At 38.5% G+C, this 22,791-nt stretch overlaps 1 protein-coding gene across 1 annotated transcript in view; it reads right to left on the bottom strand.

Annotated features, from left to right (window-relative positions):
* PIK3C2G (phosphatidylinositol-4-phosphate 3-kinase catalytic subunit type 2 gamma) overlaps positions 1–22,791 on the bottom strand; it is a gene marked incomplete at both ends in the record, with an annotated part of 194,652 nt that overhangs the window by 92,590 nt on the left and 79,271 nt on the right. The window contains 2 exons of the mRNA XM_084206328.1: positions 15,773–15,867; positions 16,959–17,052. Of these exons, the coding sequence (XP_084062454.1) occupies positions 15,773–15,867; positions 16,959–17,052 (189 nt within the window). The remainder of the gene's footprint in view (positions 1–15,772; positions 15,868–16,958; positions 17,053–22,791) is intronic.

Below are 22,791 nucleotides of genomic sequence, written 5' to 3'. Positions count from 1 at the left end.
TGTTTTCAGGGAATAGGAGAGAGAAAATCAGAGTTTTCAGTGGGGCAGTCTTTAGAGTCCAAATCACACTTTTTCATCTTTTCATGATTCTGACTCCTTTAAGGGAGAAATCTCTTCACAATACAGCTGTCCTTATGCACAAGGCTACTCTGCAATCTTTTTCAAATAAGATGATAGCTACCAGGTTTTAATTTAATTAAAAGAGAAGTGATCATGAAAGATGGTGACAGGAGAGAAGAACAAGCATCTACATGGTAAAGAAGAATATTTTATCTTCATACCTTTTCTAGGCTGGTTTTCTTTCTTCCCCTCTGGTTTTACTTATCTTCCTTTTTTCTTGGCCTCTATTAATTTTTTGCTCCGTGTTATACATTGCAATAGTATCTCTTGCAAAGGTAGGAGAGCAGAGCAGAGATGGAAATAGCTTTAGATTTCTCCTTTTTAAATACTGGTCTGGTTCTGATTTTCCTTCCATTTCACTGCTTTATTGCCCCCAAATATTGGCTTTGTAAATAGAGAAGTGGGAATTTGAAGTTAAGCTGATGTACCAGGGAAAGCTTGCTGTAAGATATTACTAAGAGAAGCTTTCTTTTTTAGATGGCCCCAGGGTATTTTCCTAGTCGACAGCTGGCCTAGTTACCATGGAAAACAGAAGAGCTGGAGGGCAGGCACAGTAGGAAAATGAGGCAGAGACTTACATGAATTTGGGTTGGCTTGCTTTGCAGAGGCTTGCTGAAATTAATCTCACTTCAGGCACCTTGTTGCTCTTTCTTTGCTGGGAGTCGACACTGAGTTTCATCTAGGTTTAAAAGTCCAGCTCAGCTCTGCTGAGACATGTTCAGCTCTGGGACCAGATCTGAATAGACTTTAGAATAAAGTAAAATCCCTTTTAATGAACCCCTAAGCAAGAAGATGTTGCTCTTAAGCTTTTACCAAGGAAATCTCACATCAGCCTCTTCAGATCAAACTGAATTTTAACCTTGGGGTTAAAATCCATAGATTTTCATGTCAGAAGAATTTAAGGCAGACGTGAGAATGAAAATCCATCCTGAATTTTACTTGATAGGCAACCTTGGCAAAATTATTTTATTTCACTATGCTTCTGTTTTCTTTGTCAAAAGAGGAGAGATTTATTTCTCATAGGCTCTCCACAGAATGCTGTGTTTGTTTCTAAGCTGCTCTTATGCCAGAGGTAAATGCCACGGCAAATAAGTCTTTTTAATAACATTGCCACCTCCTTCCCATGTGGGAACCCATCTCACCAGCATCTTTCAATCACATGGGAGAAATTAACAGCCCCAGGCAGATTTTTTTTTTCCTATTAAGAAAACAGAATTAAGATTCAGTTGTTGTGATAAAAAGTCCAGGTGTGGTTCCAAGATTCACAATCACATTTGTGGAAGTATTAATGCAGCAAGCAGATGTCATATTCCCATATGTCCTGAGTCAGGTAAAGAGTGGAGCAAGCTCTCCAGGGGCAGTCCCAGCATTGGCAGAATAAATATAGATCAGCCAGCTGACACTGGATGCTCCTGGGACTTTGAAGCTCCCTGGCTCTGCTGTTGGCATCTTTCTCACCCTGAGTGCTGCCCTTGTGCTCAGTCCTTGTGAGGGTGCAGCTGGACTGAGGTGCAGAGCTCCCATCTTTCCTCTCCTGCCATATCCATGCTCTGTGAATACCCATTTAATCAGCCACACTTCATCAAAATGGATATTCTGCTGACAGACCCAAAATCTGTGCGTGCCAAAAATTAAATATGGGTAAATGCCATGTTTTTCCTATCAGCAATACATGTGGGGTGGCAGCCATGGGTGAGGCAGGCAAATTATTGTTTAAATCACCTTTAAATTGCTGGTCTGAAAGCTCCTAATAACAAAGCTGGGCAAAAGCTGAAGACAGCATGTGTCAGCTTTGAATTGATGCAAAAAAAGACTTAAAATGGGGCATCCTTTGAATGAGGCTCCATTTCCATGACCAGGCAAGGTCCCTCTGAGTGACACACACACAACAAGGCACTGACAGGTCAGGAATATTTGCCACTATGGCCACTTTGACAAAATGCCCTATCCACAAATGGGATCTGAGGGCTGTGGGAGCCACTCAAAAATGACAAGCTTAATTAAATGAAAGTGCTTCTCCTGATAGAAATCATCACTCCCAATGAATGACATTGTGGAGCAGGTTTAGAAGAATAAATACTGACTTTTAATACCGCACTCAATAAAGGAAATGCTACAGAAATGTTGAAATCTTGTTTACTGTGTGACCTTCTCCATGCCCAGTGCTCACAGGATAATTATTGCAAATGGCAGAGCCTATTTTCCCAGACAGAGCCCCACTTCCCTTGCTGAAGTACAAACAAGGCCTTCCTTCAGTTAAAAAAATGTATAATTTGTAACACTCATGATGAGGGACTGTTCTTTCAGTTAATCCAAGCCAATGAATTTGACTGTGGAAATCCCTGTTCAGTCCTTTCTTCATTAGCCAAGATGGCAGCTGCCACACTACAGCTAATGAGCCTGATTAATATCAATTCAGTAAATTAAGTTTTTTTTTTCCAGACATCAGATGATTTTGTACTAATCCAGACATTTATACCAATTTAATATCAGTTGACATAACATAATTTCTCATTTAACACTAATTGAAAACTACTGGTTTCTTATTCTAAAGAGCATTTGCTGTCACTTGTAACTTATGGCATTTTATAAAGCTATCTTTCAAGCAATATCATCATTGAATGTTATGTTTTCTGCATCCCTGCAGAAACTTTATATGTAAGCATGTGACTGGTGATATGGACAGAATGGAATAATCAGATAATTTCTCTTAAAGGCATTCATTTTAACCATTTTTCTTCATATTTTCCATTATATATTTGTAAAAGGACTGACTAAAACAAATGATAGAACTCTCAAATGAAACAAATGAAAGAACAAAAGAAAAAACTCTCCATTTAAGCAGTGTTGAACTCAGCCCCTCTAGCTTTTTTTTTTCTTTTAAATAATTTTGGGTTTGTTCAGCTTGCTGTTAGGCTTGGTTTCTTCAGATGCTACAGAAGAATGATCACATCCCTACTTCTGTGCCAATTGCTGTTATGGTAATGTAAAAACCCCTGTCCTGTGGGTTCACCATGACACTGTCTCAGCTGAACACCACCTGTGTGGAACCCTACAGAAAGTTATTGGTGAAATTCTCCACCAGGAGATGGCACCTACTACAAACCTGGTTATTTGGAAAACACTCAACATTCTCAATCCTCCCAAAGGTAAGTGTTGGATTAAGCCCTTTTCTGACCCAGAGATGGGGCAACTGAGAGGCATTTGAAAATCTTTTATTCTATTTCAGTCTCATGTGAAGGGTGAGACAATGCAGCTGTTATAATTCACGCCATCCCAATCAGAAACTATTTCTTAATTACAATACATTATAAGAGTCTCTTTGTTTATCAACTTTTGCCACACCACGCTGGAAATGCCTTAAAGCCAATCATCTAAAATTACCCCTCGTGGGTCCTACCACAATGCATCTTTCACAGTCCTATTTCTCCAAAATATCCAGTCTTATTTGCAAGATCATCCTTTGGAACTTGTTTCTATTTCCATTTCTCTCTCAACAATATCTGTCCTATTCCATGGCATTTCTAAATCAGCACTTCTTATCTCAAAGTTTACATATACAGACACATTCTATGTAAATTGCCAGGCTTTGAAAATTCTCTACAAATCCATTTCCCACAGGTAAGGAAACCCTCACTAAGGAGTGTCCTAAGGATTGAAGGATCAGTAAAGCAGCAAAGACAGTCCCAGGGTTCTTTTGCAACGCACAGAAATGGGTCAGTGATGTCAGCAGGGAGCTCTGCATGTGCCCTGGTCTGGCCCCTGCTCTAACCACAGCTAGCTCTGATATTGGATGGGTTGCTCAGAGGGCCTGCCCTTGGTGGGAGAGCTGCTGGGGTGGCAGAGGGAACAGCAGGGCAACTTGACCCTATGATGATGATGGTCCCCAGAACAAGAGGAGTTTCAAAAGACATGAGCCTGTGACAGACAGGCCTGTCATTTGGCCAGGAACACGAATAAGTGTGCCAGGAGCTGCTTTTCTAAGTTCTGTCACTTTTCTGTTCTAAGTGTCACTTTGCTCTGTCCCATCAGCCACAGAAACCGGAGGGCAGTTTCTGGCAAGCACTTCAAGCCAGGGCCCAGCTGTCACAGGAACAGCAAATATTTCAAAATTCCTGTGATATAGATTAATTTTAGGGTAGGAATAAATAATCCACATTACTCTTTACACTGACTAGACCATGTCTGGCAGAACTACCCTTGTGTATAAAATAGGGGATTGGGAGTTTGCTCATGGCACTGCCTGGACAAAATTCTCTTATGAATTGGCAGTGCACAAAATGTGAGGGCTCCATCCTCTGAAGGAGCAGCTGAATATTCACTCTTTGGCTCCTAGCCCTTCAGGTTCTCAGGGAGGTTATGTCAGACAAAGCTCAGTCAGCCTCAGGCTTTGTGGGAAGCAATCAAGCAGGAGTCTCCAGGGGCTTTTCCAAAAGGAGACTTGTTGTCTGTCTGTTTTCTAGAATCAGTAACTTAGAGACTGAGACAGGAGCACAGAGAGGTTACATTTCCAGGCAAAAGGGTCTTTAAGGGAACACAGGGCAATGTAGGAATCAAAATTACACTCTACAGGAAGGGTAGAGTAGCACAGGTTATACTTGGGAATAATGCTTTTTTATGGAACTCATTCTAATCTCCCAGTTCTCTTGGGAAGTCACCTGAATCTAAACTAAGCTGCTGGTAAAAAGTATCACTAGAACACAGCAGATCAATGCCATTTACAGCAGAGCTCATGTCTGCTCTCCTCTTGCTTTTCTGCATCCTTCCTCCTATAAAAATATTTTGCTTGCTATACTTTATTTCCTCAGTGATTACTCTTTGCACCTTTGCTTATTTTAATTTTATTTACAAAGCCTATTTTGTGTTGCTTCAATCAGTGCCACACTTTCCTGCAAACACTGGGAACATTGTGGCAATTCCCCCCTTTCCCAAACCAGGGAACACTGCTCAGGCTTCTGTTCCTGGGAGAAGATTTGGGATCTTGAAGCAGAATAGGCAGAGGTGTTTTCAGAGCAGGTGGAGGGAATTCCCAGCTTCAAACCTTGCCACTGCCAGAATCATGCTACTTTGCACATTACATCCTCTACCCACTTCCAAGGGAATAGAGATGAATCTTGGGAATGCAGTGGAAGGAGGCCTTGGGGGAACAGTTATTTTAATTTCACTGGATGACAGACTGTGAACAATTGCTGGGGGAGGCTGAACATGAAAACTGAGCACTTATGTAAGGGGAAAAAAGTACATTTTTTTAATCTACTTGGATATAAGCCTCGCTACACAAGCTAGAAAAAATCAAGTGTAAGAAGCATAAAACAGGATTTTATAGAGAGATATGTTGAAGGTGGCTTTGCTGTTTACACTGAAGTATTTAAGAGTCACCCTTTATGTCCAAGGATTTGAACTCTACAAACCACTTATAAGGAAGGAAATCTCATTTTGTGAAAGAGGAAGGGTGCTGGTTTGAAAGGACCATCCACCTGTGTGCCAGTGTTTCTCTATTCAAGTAAACACTAATTATTATATTATTGTAATGCCTACACTACCTCTAATACTGCCAAAAGATATAAAGGTATTATTTCCACATCAACAGGACTCTCACCACTCCAGAGCTGCTCCACTGTGCTGTGCTGGCACAGCTTGCAGCCACTTTTGATCCAGCAAGCACTCAGCCAGAATGTTATTTTTCTACTGCCCACCAAGATCCAGCCCTTGTTACCTCTTTACCTGCTAAAAAAAGGAATTTTTTTGTCTTTAACATGTGCTTTTCACCAAAAAAAAAAAAATATTTGTACAACTTTCTAAAAGTTCAGCAAACTATCAATTCCCAAAACATCACCAATTAGTTCTTCTTATCAAACATGAAAAAAACTACCAACAGCCTCTCCAAAAACATCACTTCTATAATACAAAACCAAAACAATCCTGAACCAGAAAAAATCCTGAGTTGAAAAAAAAGGGAATGAATATGAATAAATTTGTATTCACCATTTAAAATTTTCAGTGGAAGTAATTTGTACTAGCTCTTGAAAGACAGACAAATGAAAAACATGAGCTATTCCAGCACTAAGGCTTTGATCAAATTTACAAACAAATAATTTCCCATATATATGCTGCCAGCAGTTTATGCCGCTTAAAACCCACATGCTCCATTTTATAACACCTTTTTTTTGAAACTTCTTTTTAATTTTTTTTCCCTAACATAAGGTTTTCCCTCAAGTAACAGCCAGCAGTGAACAGCAGCCAGGCAACACACAACAGAGGTGAGATGCCATTTTTGAAATGGTATTTCCAAAATTAGTATGCCTAAAAGATTGGTGTGTTTTCAAGCTAAGAAATAAGGAAACCAAAATGAACACCAAGAGAGGGAAAGAGAAACTTGAAAGAGAGAAACTTGAAATTACAGATGGATGATGGATGGGGATGGCTGAATAGTTTTTTCAAGAGCTGGGGCATCACTGGGTGGCTTAAGGCCTTGTTGAAAACTGGATTTTTAATTCTGTTGGTGATTGTAATTATTGCTCTGTGTCTCCCTTGTCTGCTTGGATTTTTGCACCAGGCCCTGCTGGGTTTGTTGCTCAAATACAATAAGGGGGAAGTGTGGAGGGGCTTGAGAGCTGGCCTGCAAGCAAAGCTGAGAAAGTAGAAAAAATAACAATTGATGATTTTTGAGTGTATCCATAGTAAGGAAGAAGACAAGGCCATCAGCATGGAAACAGATTAGAAAAGATAAATGAGAATTTTTGTAAGCTAGACTACATGCACAAGTAGAGGTGTATACGTGCCTTATTAAATTTCTGTAAAACTTTGACGCTAATTGCTTTGCACAAATGCATATAATAAGTTATTGTGATATAGTTAATGACTTGAGATCACCCTTTGTTAAGAGTATATAAACTGGAGAACACACAGAATAAAACCTTTTTTCTTCTTAGACCTTGATCACATTGTGTGTGTCACGTCCACCCTAACAGTGACAGAGATGTGCCTGAAATAACAAACTTTGCATTGGTGTTGTCTGAAAATGTGCACTGCCCCTCCTCTGAGCTGAGCTGGAAGCATGCTGGTGACTTGCCTTACAATGGATGGATGGTTTATAGCAATGGAGAGGGGAAGGTAAATTGTTCAAAAAACAGCTCAATGTGGCACTCACTGGGTCACCTCAGCCACAACTCTGCTTTGCCATTTGCAGTGACAAGCAGAAGAATTAGGATTTTTTGACATGCCATCTGAATGTTTCCACCTAAGCTCCATGTTTCTCTGAAAAGCTCTGATTTTTTGATGAACATATTTTAAAAAATGAGTGAAAAATTCCTTGCTGCTTTGCATTACTCTGTCAGCCACCCACCATTGATGCAATATTGTGATAACTTATCTCTGAATGCCTTTACACAGGAATAAAGGCCTTCTGGAGAAAAAATTCAGTTCTTGTAGCCTGATTTTCTTTCTGAAACAAAAAATAATGTGCTGAACTTTACCAAACAGTATTCTGTGTATTTGACAAACACCACAGAGAAAGCTAAAGGATAATTCAGCTGTGTTTTGACAGAGATCCCTATGGCTTGTATGACCCATTGGGAAGAATTTTACAGTTTTTAGATTTGGATGAAATCCTAATTCTTGCAGATTCACTGGTTACTTTATATTGTTTAATTCAAGGGTCCAACATCATCAGGTCCAACCAGGTGGGCTTTTTGCCAAGAAAGCAATGAAGGAGACAATGTGAGACAATGTTCTCTCGTGTTTAAAATGAGGTTATTACAACATCACAGCAACATTGTTCAAGCAAAAGAGCCAAAACCAACTCATCTGACAGCTCTTTCTGTCCTCTCTCAAATGGGTTTTGATTTGGTCACCATCCAAATGACATCATTCTGATTATAGACTCATATACCATTGATTATGGGTGAGCATTCTGAAAGCAATTAACATTCAGGGAAATGTTTTCAAACAACAAGGGCTTTATGAGTTTATAATTATCATCTGAAATAATTATAATCTGCAAACACCTAAAAATACTAAATTATAGTCATTCTGCATTGTTATCCTGACAGGACCTTTTATCAATCCTTACTGTCTCCTTTCTCAAAATATTGCAATTTATTCTAGTTTATTCATTTATTTTAAAATGTGTTAATAATTATATTTGAGGTTACATAAGGGAATTCTTTTCTAAGAAAAATTACCCAAAACTGAAGAAAAATTACAAAGTAATTTTCTGCTAAATCATGCCCTGATGTAACATATTCAACAATGTCTAATTCATGATTCTATTTCTTCTAATGTTTCAGTTATTTAGGCATAGGTCCAAGGCCCAGTTTTCATGCTGGTGGAGAGTGATGACTAAACCTAGAAAAATTAACCACAGAAAACACACAGCTGACAGCAACGTTAAGCCTACCAATAACTCATTACATTGCATGTCCTGTAACCACTTGAAGCCTCTCTGTTTATTCATATTTTTCCTTGAAGTTCTCACTGCCAGTGTTCAGAAATGGGAATGATTTACAAAACTCCAGCCTGTCAGACCAGGCTGTGACCAACAGCTTAACTATAAATGTGTACTCCAAACATATCAGTCCAAGGAAATCAGGGCCTGAACTGCATTTATTTAAGTCATGAGACAAAAACTTTGTGTTCCAAGAGAAATGGATTGAAAACAACGCTCTGAAGTAGCTCAAGACAAATTTGTTAAAAATTGGTTCAAACAGCTCTAGTTAAAACATGAAACTTGCTAAGCTGGAAAGAATAAAAGACCTATAACAGAGCAAAACTTATAAAATGCTTTTCATAATGTGATGCAATTTTGAAACATCTGCAGACTCATTTTGAGTACAGTAATTGCCATTTCTAGCAAAACAAAAGTTTCAAACAGAGGAAAGAGATGTAATTGGTTTTTTTCCAAATATTCCCAAAATGTAAAGCCTGAAAGGGAAATCATGCAATGCAACTAAATTAATTTCTTTTTAGATGCAACATCTGAAAAATTTGTGGTGAGGCATCTTCTCCCAGTATTTCACCTGAGCACTGAGGATCAGGAGCACCTAGGCTGGAGAGGCAGCATTTCACCAGCGAAACAGAGCACCAGCTGCTCAGCTGAGAGTCACAGGAGATTCTCCCCATGCTCTTCACTTTCCAACTGAGGCTCTGTCTCTCCAAAATCATTACAATTTGGGAAATTTGCATCATCCCTAAATTGCAGCTACTGTTAGTTATGATTTGGACATCTCAGATCATTGAGGTTGGCCACTCAGTGTTGGCCTAAAGAAAATTTATGTGTAAAGAAACTACTTCTAGGATTTGATTCAGGCATGATTTTCTAGAAGCTTTTCACAATACACAAAAAAAAAAAAACAAAACCAAAATAATTCCACATCCTTCAAGTTCATGACTGAGAATGACCCATGTGAAGTGACAGAGCTAGATGAACGTTTTCTCAAAACTTTTCCTGACTTTTTACTACTTTGATTTACATCCCCAAATGTCCCTCTGGGACAAGCAAAGATTACATGAGGCATCCATCAACAAAGATTTTGGCTCCCTGTTTTGTTTTTGACAGAAGCAACAATAAAAGATTTTTAAAAATGAGAACATAAGGAAGAAAGGCAGAGATGAAAGCTGTGTGTGACACCTGCACAGAACACTGAGTCCCTCTCTGCTCCCCCAGGGGAGTCACTGCAGCCCATCGTGAGACATGAGAGCACCCAAGGCTCTGTGCAACCCTTCCTGCAGGGCAGATCCAAGGGACAAACCCATCTTTCATCCTCAGCTCCATTACTGGAGGGGTTAGGGCAGATAGGACCTGAAGCTCGTGGGGAGTTTTCTGGCATAGCTGAAAAACCGGATTTGTCAGCTCCAGAATTTTTAACCGCAAAAGGAGCCAAACGTAAAATAAATCAGACAGGCTGTGTGTGGAAAAACAATGGACTGAAAAACTTCTTCCTTAGTGCTACCTTATAAATCATGAAGCAGCTAAAAGAATTCAAGCTTTTCAGAACTCTGTCCCCTTTTCTAGTTTATCTTTGCAGTTCTAAGTAGGTTCACTTGTGCACATACACAGTGGTGTGTTTTCATTACAGTAACATGCCCTAATAACTGGCATTTACAGACTTTTTATGCTTCACTTGACAACTTTAATCCTCCTTGAATATGACTTTTGGCATGGAATTTCCTTTGTTGCCAAAGGTGGGACACACACAGAGTTATCTCTGTGTTCAGTAACTTATTTAGTGCTGCTGAATATTTGCCTGCGCCAATAAAATTAATGATGCTTCACTCCATGCTCACATTGATGTATGATCACCAGGGTCCCTCACCTCTTCCCTTTTATTTGGAAAAACACCCAGCATTCCTCGATTTCTGGACATTCAGGAGCACATTCACTCCACTAAGAATCATTAAAATAATTAAAAACAGACACACGCACAACTATGCTATTTATGTCCTTTGTCAGTGACTCACCAGATTTTCTCATATTCACTAAATTACAAAAGGGCATAACTTTGTGCTTTATTAATTTTTAAACAGATTTCTTTTTTTTAAAAAATCTGTAATTTTCAACAGTGTTGAAAAGCTAACTCCCTCTTTATATTTTAAATGTTGAAATGCCATACTTAGATTCTTTGTTAACCTTTCCCAGTCGTGTTCTCCGTTTGATTTTTTTTTAATTCTTTGGAATTTATTTTCATTTTCCCTTTTGTTAGAATTTTAAAAGTTTAAAAGGGGGTCTTGCCCCACAGTCCTCTAGTCCTCCAGCTAGCACCTCCTTTTATCAATTCCAGCTGAGGTCAAAGCCAATCCGTTCCTCTGTCTTTAGAGACTGCAAAAAAGTGACCCTAAAATGCTAAATACTAATTTTTTTTCTTAAGATCTAAAGTGTGTTTAATTAAATGTAAGATATGGTTTTGTTGATTTAAATATACCATTTTCTCACTAAGTCAGTAACTACTAAAGGTCAAACCCAACAGCTGTTACTTCTTCACAACAATTTCTTTATTCCCTTTGACATCAACTTTTTCTAAAACTGGAGTCTGAGAAAATGGAAAGTCTGTAAATTAGGAAACAAAATAATTATCTGTCTGTTGTGCAAGGCAATAACCCAAGGCCCACACAGCTAATAATGAAGAACTCAGCACAGAAGTTGGCTGAATCATTATCTCACACAAATAATGCTCTAATGGTGTTATTTACTAGACCTTTAAGTAACTAAGGGGGAAAAAAAGGTCTCCAAATGATTGGTGCTACATAAACAAGAATTATGATTTCAGAACTAAATTCCCAAGATGTGATCTACGGCTGAGGCTCTCTGCAGTCCAAAACATAACCATCACATCAAGTTCTCTGAATCCCAATGAAATTCACAGTCACCACTTAGCTGAATCAAAAATATAAAAATATCCTTGGACTGGCTATTCCTACACAGGTTCAAAGTTACACATGTGATAATTTTTTTTTTTTTTTAATTCTGCTCAGTAAAAAGGTTCAAATTAATGCAAAAACAAGAACAGGCATCTTTTGTGATTACATTCATGTCATTTTAATGGGCTGGGGTTTTCAGCCTGCTCCGCACAGCTATTTGGGAAGTTCATTTCATAATTAGCAGACTCGATAACTTCAGACTGTCAGAGAAGGATATGATAATGCAGGAAGAAAAAGATCTGGAGGATGGTCATCTGTTTAATGTTCAGATGATTAAGAGTACAAATGAGTATCTGCTTGATTTATTCCTTCTTTTGAACACTTTAAGAAAATTATGGTTAACATAGACCAGCTCTGACAGTTAAGAATATATTTCCTTTCAGAAAAGATGAGGAAATTTTTCCAGTGCTGGAGTTCTGAATAAAACAGATTTTGGAGAAGAAGGCATTGAAGTACAAACCTCCCAAGAGCAGAAAATGTAACTGGGGTATTTTTAAACTTTTATACATTGCTGTTCTTTTTGCTTCTTATAGTTCTTTTTCTGTATATATAGAAAAAAAAATATGCTCTAGCCATGAAATCAATAGTCTGATTCACATTGTTTCCAGTGTGCTGAATTCCACCAAGCTCCTTTTTAATCTCACATTCTTACTTTTCTACAAGATGTGGACTTGGAAAAGACAGAAGACTACTCTCTTTTCTCCTGTCAATCAACCAGCAGCTCAGAAATGCCAAAAACTGGGAAAGTTCTCCAAAGTGACTTAGAGGGCAAGCAACAAAAGGACATTTTGTCTTCAGCAAGGTTTTCACCTGACTTTTTCCCTTCCTTGAGCTAAGCAAACCAGATTATTGGAATTTACAAACACTCCCACTCTTCCATGACGATGGTGCTGCTCCTCAGCACCACCTTCAAGCATCTGCCACAGATCCTGGAGGACATTTTCCCCTGTTATTCAATCTTCCTGTGGAAGGCAACCATCTGTGAAACATTCTCCTGGCCACCTGCTGCCCCAGCCAGCTGTTCTGGCTCCACGCTGCAGCTGCCACCTGTGACAGCAGCTAAAAGCCAAAAACACTCAAGCAAGAGGGAAACCAACTGGCAGGATGCCAGGTGGATTAAAGCTCCAGCACAAAAGCTGACAAAAACCCACCTGTGTGTGAAACATCGAGTAGTAAAGAGAAAAGCACTGCCTTTCAGTGAGCAGAAGGGCCCAAAAGGGCTCAGCAGGTTTCTTTCCCCTCAAGCAACTTTTTGTGCTTTGCTAGAACCAGTTTAATAACTTGGCACCATGGCTCCAGGGAATGGGGAAACTTGCTCCAGGCTTCTTGCCTGCCAGGAGCTCTGGTGGGAGCATCAGAGAGAATGTCTGGAAGGTAGTGGGATAATTCTCCATGTCTCATGGACATTGGGAAGTCCTGGAATAAGGCTAAAATGGGATATAAGTGGTACACTACTCCTGTGCTGGCACAGAATGCATGGGCAAATTTTGTCTCCTTGAGAGGGCATTCAACGAGAAGGTAAAACACTGATGGATGCAATGGCCCAGATTCATCAAGAATTTAGAGAATGGAAAAGACACAAATGATAAGAGAAAACCCAACCATTCAAACAGGGTGCAAGATCCTTCTCATTCTCAATAGCAGAATTAATGGAACAAATCTGCAACAGATACAAGCAAAGAACAGACTGAAACTATCCTGACTGACAACAGCGGAAGGTATGTCCCAAGAATGAAAATTCTCTCTGTTCTGTCCACCTGTTCCAGCTCCTGCCCCATAATTTTTAAATAAAATCTTCAGACAAACTTATCACTGCTTGATGAAAAGAAATTAACAATTTGTTATCATTAATACTAAAAAAGTGATGAGATGGTACACCATTGTTGGGTAGCTGCTTATCTCTGACCTGCAGGGAAATTGAGTCAATTTGAAGCAATTTACATCTTTTTATAAATAGTATTTGTCATTAAAATAAGTTATAGTGTCCACAGGCACCACCTTTTCTAGTAATTTCTAAATTTCCAATAGTATTGTAAAATATGGAAGCTCAAATCAGTTGAACTTTTCCCCGTGGCTCTGAAACAACTTCAGCAGTTTTCTGTATTGCATTAACCCTCTTTTCCAAGTTTTATTTTGGGCAGGTACAGTGTGCACAATGTTGTATTATTTAACAGTATTTTTATTGTAATGTCATTCATTACAATTAAAAATAAACAAAAAAACTTGTTACCAAAGTTTTTTTTTACCAGTCCTTGCTTCTTGATAGCTAATTGGTAATGAAACAAAACGTGACACTTGAGAATAAAATGTAACCTAATCACATTTCTAAAAAGAAGTTCTCTGAATGTACATGCACACATGTGCTTCCCACATTATTAAATCACTGAACTGCTTTTAAAAGTCTCTTTAGAAATAAGTGGAAGAAAACCTCTGCTTTTCCTTTTTTTTATAAGGACTGAAATTCAATTTGTGAAGGAAATACTTTTTAAATTATTTAAGACTTTATTAAGAAAAGCCACAAAATTACTGGTAAACTTTGTGAGTAGAATTTATGGGTTGGGAAACTGTCTTTTAAAATACAGGAGCAGGAATATCAGTAATTGTATAAATTGGAATGTTAGGTAGAAAACAGTTTGCTACTGAAGAACAGGGTGAGCAGAGTAACCAAAAAACCCTGAAGTGTAGATTGTGAATACAAGCACCAAATTTTAAGAGATGTTTGCCACATTTCAGTTCTCAGCTTAACTTGAAACATATGAACTAAACACCTAAATAAAAGAGGTACCCAGCATGAACAGGGCTACTACCAGCTGAAAGGCAGAGAAAACAGGGAGCCTTGAGAAATAACCTACCTGATGTGGATGCAGTTACCCTATACATAAAGCTGTATATAAAATAAATTTATTTTGCCACTTTACATTGCACTGTTCCAGATAAACATATATATTCATGACAGAATAACTGCTCTGTATGACCCAAAGTTATAATATTAGAGAGTTGGGCAAAATTTGGGGGAAAATAGGGATTTTCACTGGGAAGTAATGAGGAAGAAGACTGCAGACAGTTATTTTTCTTCTGAGAAGAAGAGAGGAGTTAAAGAAAACACAGGCAAAGTAATGATGTTCCCCTGTCCACTAAACCCTCGATATAATTTCTAATTTTACAGGAAAACCACCAGCTCTGAGGGCATATTTAAAACTCCAGACTGGATATTTCATATACAGTATGAATAAGTTTGATATTAGAAATTGTCTCAGGCATATTTCAGGCACTGTGGAAAAATGGCTGGCTAAATGTGGTTCCTCTTTATTTGAAAGATATGCTCATTAAGCACATTATCCTACCCATTTCAGTAAAACAAACACATTAATAATTCTGTTTTATCCCCACTAACACTTCCAGAGACCATGCAGGTATGAAAGTATTATTTATGCTCTTCCCAACCCCACACTTCATCAAGCAAATTAATCCATTTCAAATTGTTTTCTTTCCTTTGCAGGGAGGAAAGCTTTGGTTTAAGGGATCTGAACCAGTTGAACTGCAAATGAAAGCTCAGTTCATCCATCATTACTAAAGATGGGGAAAAAAAAAGAAAAAGAAAACACACAAGAATTTGATTTTCAGATCACAGGGCAGATGTTGAGCCATCAAAAAGCCACATTCTTTCTCAGAGGGCCTTGAGGTAACAGCAAAGCAAACAGAATAATTCAATAATACAATAAGAGGACCCCTTATGTTGGAGGCAGGTGGTGAATGGCAATTTTTGTCAGGCCTGGTGCATCTCCACAAGCATGAAAAGAACCTGTTGGAAACTCTACCATCACAAGTCAGACTGATTCAAAAATGGGTAGGACATACATTTTGACATGCCTGACAATTCTGACAATTTCAGGAGAGGTCAGGGGAATCACAAAAACAGCTAGCCTCCTTTGAAAGTGAACCAATGCTTGCAAATTCTGGGAAAGGCTCCTTTTGGCTCAAACAAAGAAAATGCTGAAAAACCAAATGGCATCTTACTTAAGAGAGCAGAATTTCCCCCTCTTCCTCCTGCCCTGGACCAGGATGAAGGCAGAGATAAGTGAGTCTTTTATACAAGTTACTCACATGCCCTGGTAAAAAGGATGGAGCAAAACTTAGTTTTTCTGTTGATTTTAAACCAAAGGATGGTTAATCACCAATGGAATCATGGATAAATTTCACTATGACAGAAAATGACTGTAATAGCAAATAGTCTTACCAGTAAAGCTGATGGGCTACTTGGATGCTCTGAAGAGAACGACTCAGCAGGAGTTTGACCAGAGGGCTTTCAAGACTCCACTCAAACTTGAGCACCTTAAGAGAAAAAATTATAATAAAAATCAATTTTGTGCTGGCTTTGGTGTCTTTCCTTTATAAGAGAAAGCACCCAGTGCTTAGTTTGAACAAAGCAATCAGACAATGGAGAGTTTGCTCTGGCAATGCAATGAGCAGAGAAGCTTCAATTCCCAAGGATCTACCACCAGCTGTAAGACAGACAGACAGACAGCACCCTGATTCTGTGTTAATATCCATATAAATATGCAGCTAGTCTCCCCCCTCTTAAAACTATCACTGCTACATTTAATTTTTATCTGATTATCTGGTTTGGAAAATAAACTTATTTCAGAACAGAAGCTGAGGAAGGTGAAAGGTCACAGCAGTCTGTAAAGCTGTGAAGGTTCTGCTGCCTCTCAGTAGGGGATTACATGAACATATTCATAAATGCACAGAGAGATATCTATCTAGATAAGCAGATATCACAAACACAGAAAGAACCCCTGAGAAACTCTGCAGTGTGGACAGTGGGTCATCCAATGCACAGTGTTACCAAGTGAGGGGAAGAAGCTTCCAGAAGTTCCTGCTCAGCCCCAGCCCAGCACCTACTCAATCACCGAGTGCTTTGGAAGCAGCGATGCCATAACTTGCAAAACATTCATTTCCAGTGCAATGCAATGCACATCTCTAAAGAGACAACTGCACACCAAATGGCCACTTCACTCTGTGTTGACAGTGGTTTGCTCAGTATATGTGGTATTAAAATCAGTGATTAAAAACTCAGATATTAAAAATTTTGTAGCAACAGCATTTCCTTCCTTGACTGCAATGAAGCCCTGACATCTGAGCAGAATTTCTCTTGTTCAGATGCACTTTTTACTTTCCTTTTTTACTTGAAAATACCTTCATGTGCTATCTATAAAAGCCCAATCAGAATGCCAAAACAATTTCATTTTCCTAAGCTGGAAACAGACTCTCCCTCAGCCCTGGTTTTAACCACTCAGTGCATCAGTTGACAGGACTTATTTGCTCCCCTTCCAATGTCTTAACCAACCTGAAAACATCAAAAATATTTAATGAAGTTATTGATCTGGACTGAAGGCTTCCTTGGCTATCAATTTCCTCCTTACCTGAACCAGCTGTGGGAGGTATTCCAACAATTCATCATTTGACACATTCTCTATTTGTTGGACTGCTGCCCTGCGAATATCTTGATCTGGAAAACTAGAGAAAAATCAAATAGGTTTCATTAAGAGCTACCAGACCATTGCAAATCTCCTGAGCTCTCACTGATATAAAATATTAGAAAAACTGATTTTCACTCAAAATGGAGCAGGAAAAAAGAAACCAACTAAATTTGCTTTATTATAACAAGAAACACACCACAGATGACTTAATTGGATTGACTGTTAGAGTATCACACAGGGAAAAAAAACCCCAAAAGCTGATCTTCAAATAACTTTCTGAATTTGAAATAGCACGTATTGTTATTTCCCAAAATATAAAGCAAATTACAGACTTCTTGCTGCTCTTTCTTACCTGAAATAGGAAATTTCTGAGCCATGTGAACTTTTAACAGTCACTTGAAGAATTCATTTGTTCTGAGCAACAATAAAAAAGCTTTAAATTTCCCATACAAAAAAAAAAATCCTTTCAGATAATTTATTCCTAAATCAGCTCTTCTGTTTTCAGTCATAACACGATCAAAAATACTTTTTAAACAAAAGCAATTTTGAAATTGAAAACATGGGCTGGGTATTTTTAGGATTTTATTATGTAAAATTTGGTTAAAAAATTAACACCTTCCTGAGAAAGGCTCCAAGTCAGTGAAACAGACATTTCGGATGAGAAAATGTTTGAGAACTCAGCATAAGCCACATTCTCAACTAATTCTGGCTGAAACCAGGGTGGCTGCAGCCTGGTATAGATTTTGTGATGGAGCTCTCATCAGGAACTTGATAAAAGAGGAAAACACAGTGTGGCAGCTGTGATAATGCAGAAAAAGAAGGCTGGATAATATAGATGGTAAAAATATTTTCCTTTGGAAGAGAATGAAATTTTGATGCTTGATCGAAACTGACTCGTAACAGAACATTTTCTTTCTCCTAAGAGGAAAGGATAGAAAGTATACAGTGTCTCTTTAAAATTTGAAAGCCAAAAGATAATCTTTTAAGGACTTCTTTTGTAAACATAAAAATAATTTCTACCTTTTCACGTTTTGCAATTGTGACATTAATTATTAAAGTTTGGGCTCAGTGATCTCAGAGGTCTTTTCTGACCTCAATGATTCTATGATTTTGTACACGTGGAATTTCACATACAGAGAAGTTGCCAAGATTGGCTCAAATTTGGCTGATTTGCTGTGGTTCTGCTTGAACAGGGAAAGGAGCAGATGTGCTCTTCCATGTGTGTGTGCTGTGTGGTGTCACCCTTTCTTGTGTACCAGTCCCTGCCTGTTGGCAATTGCCACCCCAAGAATATTTTCTGTCTTCTCCTGAAGTAAACTGGAAATGTTCCTGGAGACCTTTCAGTTACCAGGGGTGCAGGAAGGGTCACCTCTGCCCAAGGGGCAGAAATGTCTTCAAACAGCGCCACAGTGAACTGGGCATTGCTCAGAAGAGCTGGTGGGCTTTGATCCTGGTCCCTGAGGGTGAGCACCTGCCCCACAAAAAGCAGAGAATCCCTACCCTATGAACTCATGTGGCCTTCAGCAGAGATCTCTGATTTGGCAGGCTAGGCACACACAAAAAGAAAAAAAGATGACTAAAGGTCAAGGGTTATCCTGTCAATTCACCCTGAGGAAAGTCCTTTGAAATCAGACCCTTCATGCACAGCAGGACGTGTCACAGGCCAGCAGTGTCACGGCTTCAAGAGCTCAGCACAAAACCGCACTGCTCTCTGCCCACCTTCCCACCCAGCACCTTCTGCCAATAATACAGAAATAAAATCTGAAACAGAGGAGGCAGTACCACATTTGCAGCAACGACTGCCTGTTGCTATCAAGATAAAAAGAGAAGAAATTGTAAAGCTTGGTGCTCAGCAGCATAATGGCACCTGCTGCTTGACTCTTGAGCTTCTAAGTTCAATAAAACCAGCTGAAGCAGAACAGTATGTACACTTTGATCAGAGAATTAACTAGAGGCCATCTAATAAAAATGGGGATGTTTTGATTAGGAAAAAAAAACAAAAACAGGTGGAAAGTTGGACTCAGAAAGAAAGGTTTTCAACCATTTACACTTTTCAACCATTTACACAACCATTTCAACCTGTAACACTTTCCAGCATCCTTTAGCAATGTGACTCTGGTCTGGTTTGACTGTTTTGTTTGTCTGTTATGGCACATATCTAATGATGTCTCTAATATGGTTTATAATTCTTTGTAAAATGCCAAGAGGGCCTCGATGGGGAGAGGAGGAATGCATCATAAATAAATTATCATCCTAGGCCCAAATTAGATCTTTGCAAGGCTTATTTTTATAACTTATTTATCCTAGGCAACCTATTAGCAATGAGAAGTTGTTACTTTAATATTCACACAGCTATTTAGAACAAAACATATTTGAAGGAGGCCTATATATGAAACAAAATAATCCCTTCCATATCATCCTATTTTCTAATTATGCAATTGCTCCGAAGGGTTGTGTGCCAAGCATCTGCAGATAATATGGAAATGAGTCTTTCCCTTCCCCTTCTTGCCTAGTTCAACAGGCTACTGAACAGTGAAATACACTCTACACAGGCACAAGGCCAGGCAGAAAAATGTTATTACTTAGCTTGTCCTTACCAGCAGCCAAGATCTGAACTCATGCAATATTATGAGGACAGAAACTCCTATTTTTTTTCCAGCTAGACAAAGAACAATAAAATTATTTTAATCCCAAACTTTCCAGAAAATTCAGCAGCTAACATTTGATTTATTTAGAATTGATTTGGTGTAAGTGAAAACCAGGGCTAAGTCACCAGAAGCAGTGCCAGATGTGATTGGGCAGTGCAGATGTGACAGGCACTGTGGTGAAATACCTGCAGGGTGCCTTGCTTCAGGAAACATGGCTCTTGTCATTCTTCTTGAATGAGATTTTGGTAATTTGTTGCTTTTGGTGACTAAACTGTTTCCTTCAGTTTGTAAATCTTGAGGTCAGCCTGAGGTTTAGCTCAGTCTTTTGAGCAGAATGGACAATTAGCTCATTTTTTTTAACTACCTGACAATTTGTTAATCCCTAGATGCAATATCCCTTGCTTTTTTTAAATTTCAGTCTTGTTCAGGGTCACAGATACAAGTACAATATTGAATTTGTATTTAAATATTGTACACAGTCACAATATTTAATTCTGTTTGTTTTCCCCCTTACATTTGTATTTCAGCAAACATTTAACAGCCTCAGAAACACTGGAGTTACAGCAAACTCTAATGAACTCCACCAGTATTACATGGTGCTATGCTATTCTCACTTGCATACACCAGTTTATTTGCTAGAAGCCAATAAAAGGGGATGGTTTAGAAGCAAATCTGAGTTTAAAAAATCCTTTCACATGCCTGGAAACTGTGCCATCTTGTAGTCTGGTACTTCATTAGGGCTGGAAGGGTTTTTTTTCCAGTGAATAATCTTGCAAATGTTTGAGTTGCATCAAATCTGATTTTAGTAATCCATAAATTAGTCTTGATTAGAGGACAAAATTAATTGATTTTTTGACTCTAACTCAATGCAAGAGAAATCACTTCAGGCCTAAGAAAAAGAGCTTTATAGTTTGCATATTAGAGGAGAGCTGATTTCCAGGGCTTGCTGCAATGAACATGCAATTATTTATTTACACATGCTGAAAACTCTGAAAGCAGAGAAGTGAGACAAGTCTATCACAAAAAAAAAAAAGAAAAAATCAATATTCCAGTCTTTAAGGGGACATTCCTCAGAAATAGGAGCTCATCTGTAGCACAGTCTGTCAACATCAGATCAACCTTTGGAAGGATTTGAAGTGACAGAATTTGGCTGACAGCCTGTGGCTTCAGAGAGGCAGGACCTTCAAGGACTCCTCTTTCTAACTGCTTTATGGTTGTCACCAAAATATCTGGGAATTTAGCTAAAAAAACCCAGCTTAAAATGAAATCTTTTAACAATGCTTGTAAGATTCTTTTATTGCCTAGTTTCAAAATGGTAACTCTCATCCAGGTTTAGGTTTCCACTTACTTATAGTTGTTTGTTTTGGTTTTCCCCCCTCAATAAACAACTTATTGGTCAATAAATACTTCATTGAACAGAACCACTGTGTTGTGGTTCTGGTCTCTGTGACTAGAACCCACGTGTTCCCAATGGATTTGCCTGGCTGCACTGTAATATGTTGCAGCTTTCTTCTTTTAGCCAATTTTACTGTTCTCTCTTAAGGCAATGAGTACTCCACAACACAGGTCATGGCTTCTTACAAATTTGTTCCAGGTTTACACACATCAGAAATATCACAGGCTCTACAAAAAAAATAAACAATATGGAAATTATAGTTGTTTAGTCCTCAGCTACAGGTCTCACTGTGCAGGTCTTCAAATGCCTCTTTCACAGCCTGTCTCACAATTTGGATTCTCCACAAGTTAGGAAACTGTTTTTCTCTCATTAAACACTCATCTGCTTAAACTCAACACCCTTTTTGCAGTTTTGCTCTCTGCATGATGCCAGTGATTGACAGCCTGTTTTTTTAACCTGTTTTTTAACTTCTAAGTAGATTGTTAGATCTCCCTTGAGACATTAAGATGTTTTTGTGACAGTTGAATTTTGAGCTGGGTGAGCATAGATTACAATTTGGTTCAGAAATAAGGAAAGCTTTCAGTCTTTGATTCTTTTCATACAGATAGCCAGTCAGGGGCTATTTGTCTAGCTGTACCTTTCAGCTAAATCAGATTCAAACAGAAAACTCAGCACTGCTGAGGAGTCCTGTGGATCTGTGAAATTCTCTTGAGATTTCAGCATCTGCCAGTGGTGAGCTGACTGTAAATGAGAAATAGATGTGCATTTCATTTTTAACAGTTTTACTATTCTAATTTTATTGTGCTGCCTCAAATAGCCCTGTGCTGGAATATGTTTGTCAGGTAAATGAAACTGCTCAGTTCTCCACATTTTCTGGCACATTATGATCTCTGAAGAGAACAATGCAGCCTTTCATAGGCCTTCTTTTAAGGTAGAGTTTGTATCATGCCACTCATCTCTGCATTTCCCTTCACATTTTAAGTTCTGCTGCATTTTCAAAAAAGAAAAACTTCAGTCCATGAAACAAAGGCAGAAATAAGGGAAGCTGAACTAGCAAAGCTGTTGGAATGAGGATTCCAACAAAACAAAAAACTCTTGGCCAATAATAGACAGGGAATTTTTGTGAGGCAGTTGAAGTACTTTAAAAACAATTAGACAGGAAGAGGGAAGAAATTACTAGATTAATGATTAAGATGTGTAGTTTTAGCTTACACATAAGGTAAGCAAGATTTTCTGTTTGTATTTTTTCATTCCTTTGAAGGCTTCTAAAGAAAACATTTTATGAGTGTATGAAAGTTAGAAAAAGTAAGGACTAAAGGAAATTACAGAAAGATAACAAATATAATCAATAAATAGGACACTGCATTTTCTTTTCTTTTTTTAAGAGAAAATTCACCCTTCATTGGGAGAGGTCACATGAACCATTCCCAACCCCACTCCTTGCAAAGGTCGTGGCCATATTCACTCATTTTGCTTTGGCTGATTGATTGGCAGATAGATCTGTTGAATTTACTCACAGAAAATCCACTTTCAGTGATGCTCACAGAGATTTTCTACAAGAAATTCTGAGTTAAACAACTAAGAATAAGTTTAGGATGTCATGGAGACCATATGGTGAACCATATCCTAGGACAAGAGTAGGAAGAAATTAAGAAAAAGAAGTTTCCATTTGAAACCTGTATGATCTAGAAGGTTCTTCACGCCCTAGAGACAAACTTCTCTCTTACATTAA

Source organism: Fringilla coelebs, assembly GCF_963513975.1.
Source record: "Fringilla coelebs genome assembly, chromosome: 5".
Classification (NCBI taxonomy): Eukaryota; Metazoa; Chordata; class Aves; order Passeriformes; family Fringillidae; genus Fringilla; species Fringilla coelebs.
This window is presented reverse-complemented; position numbering and strand designations above follow the sequence as displayed.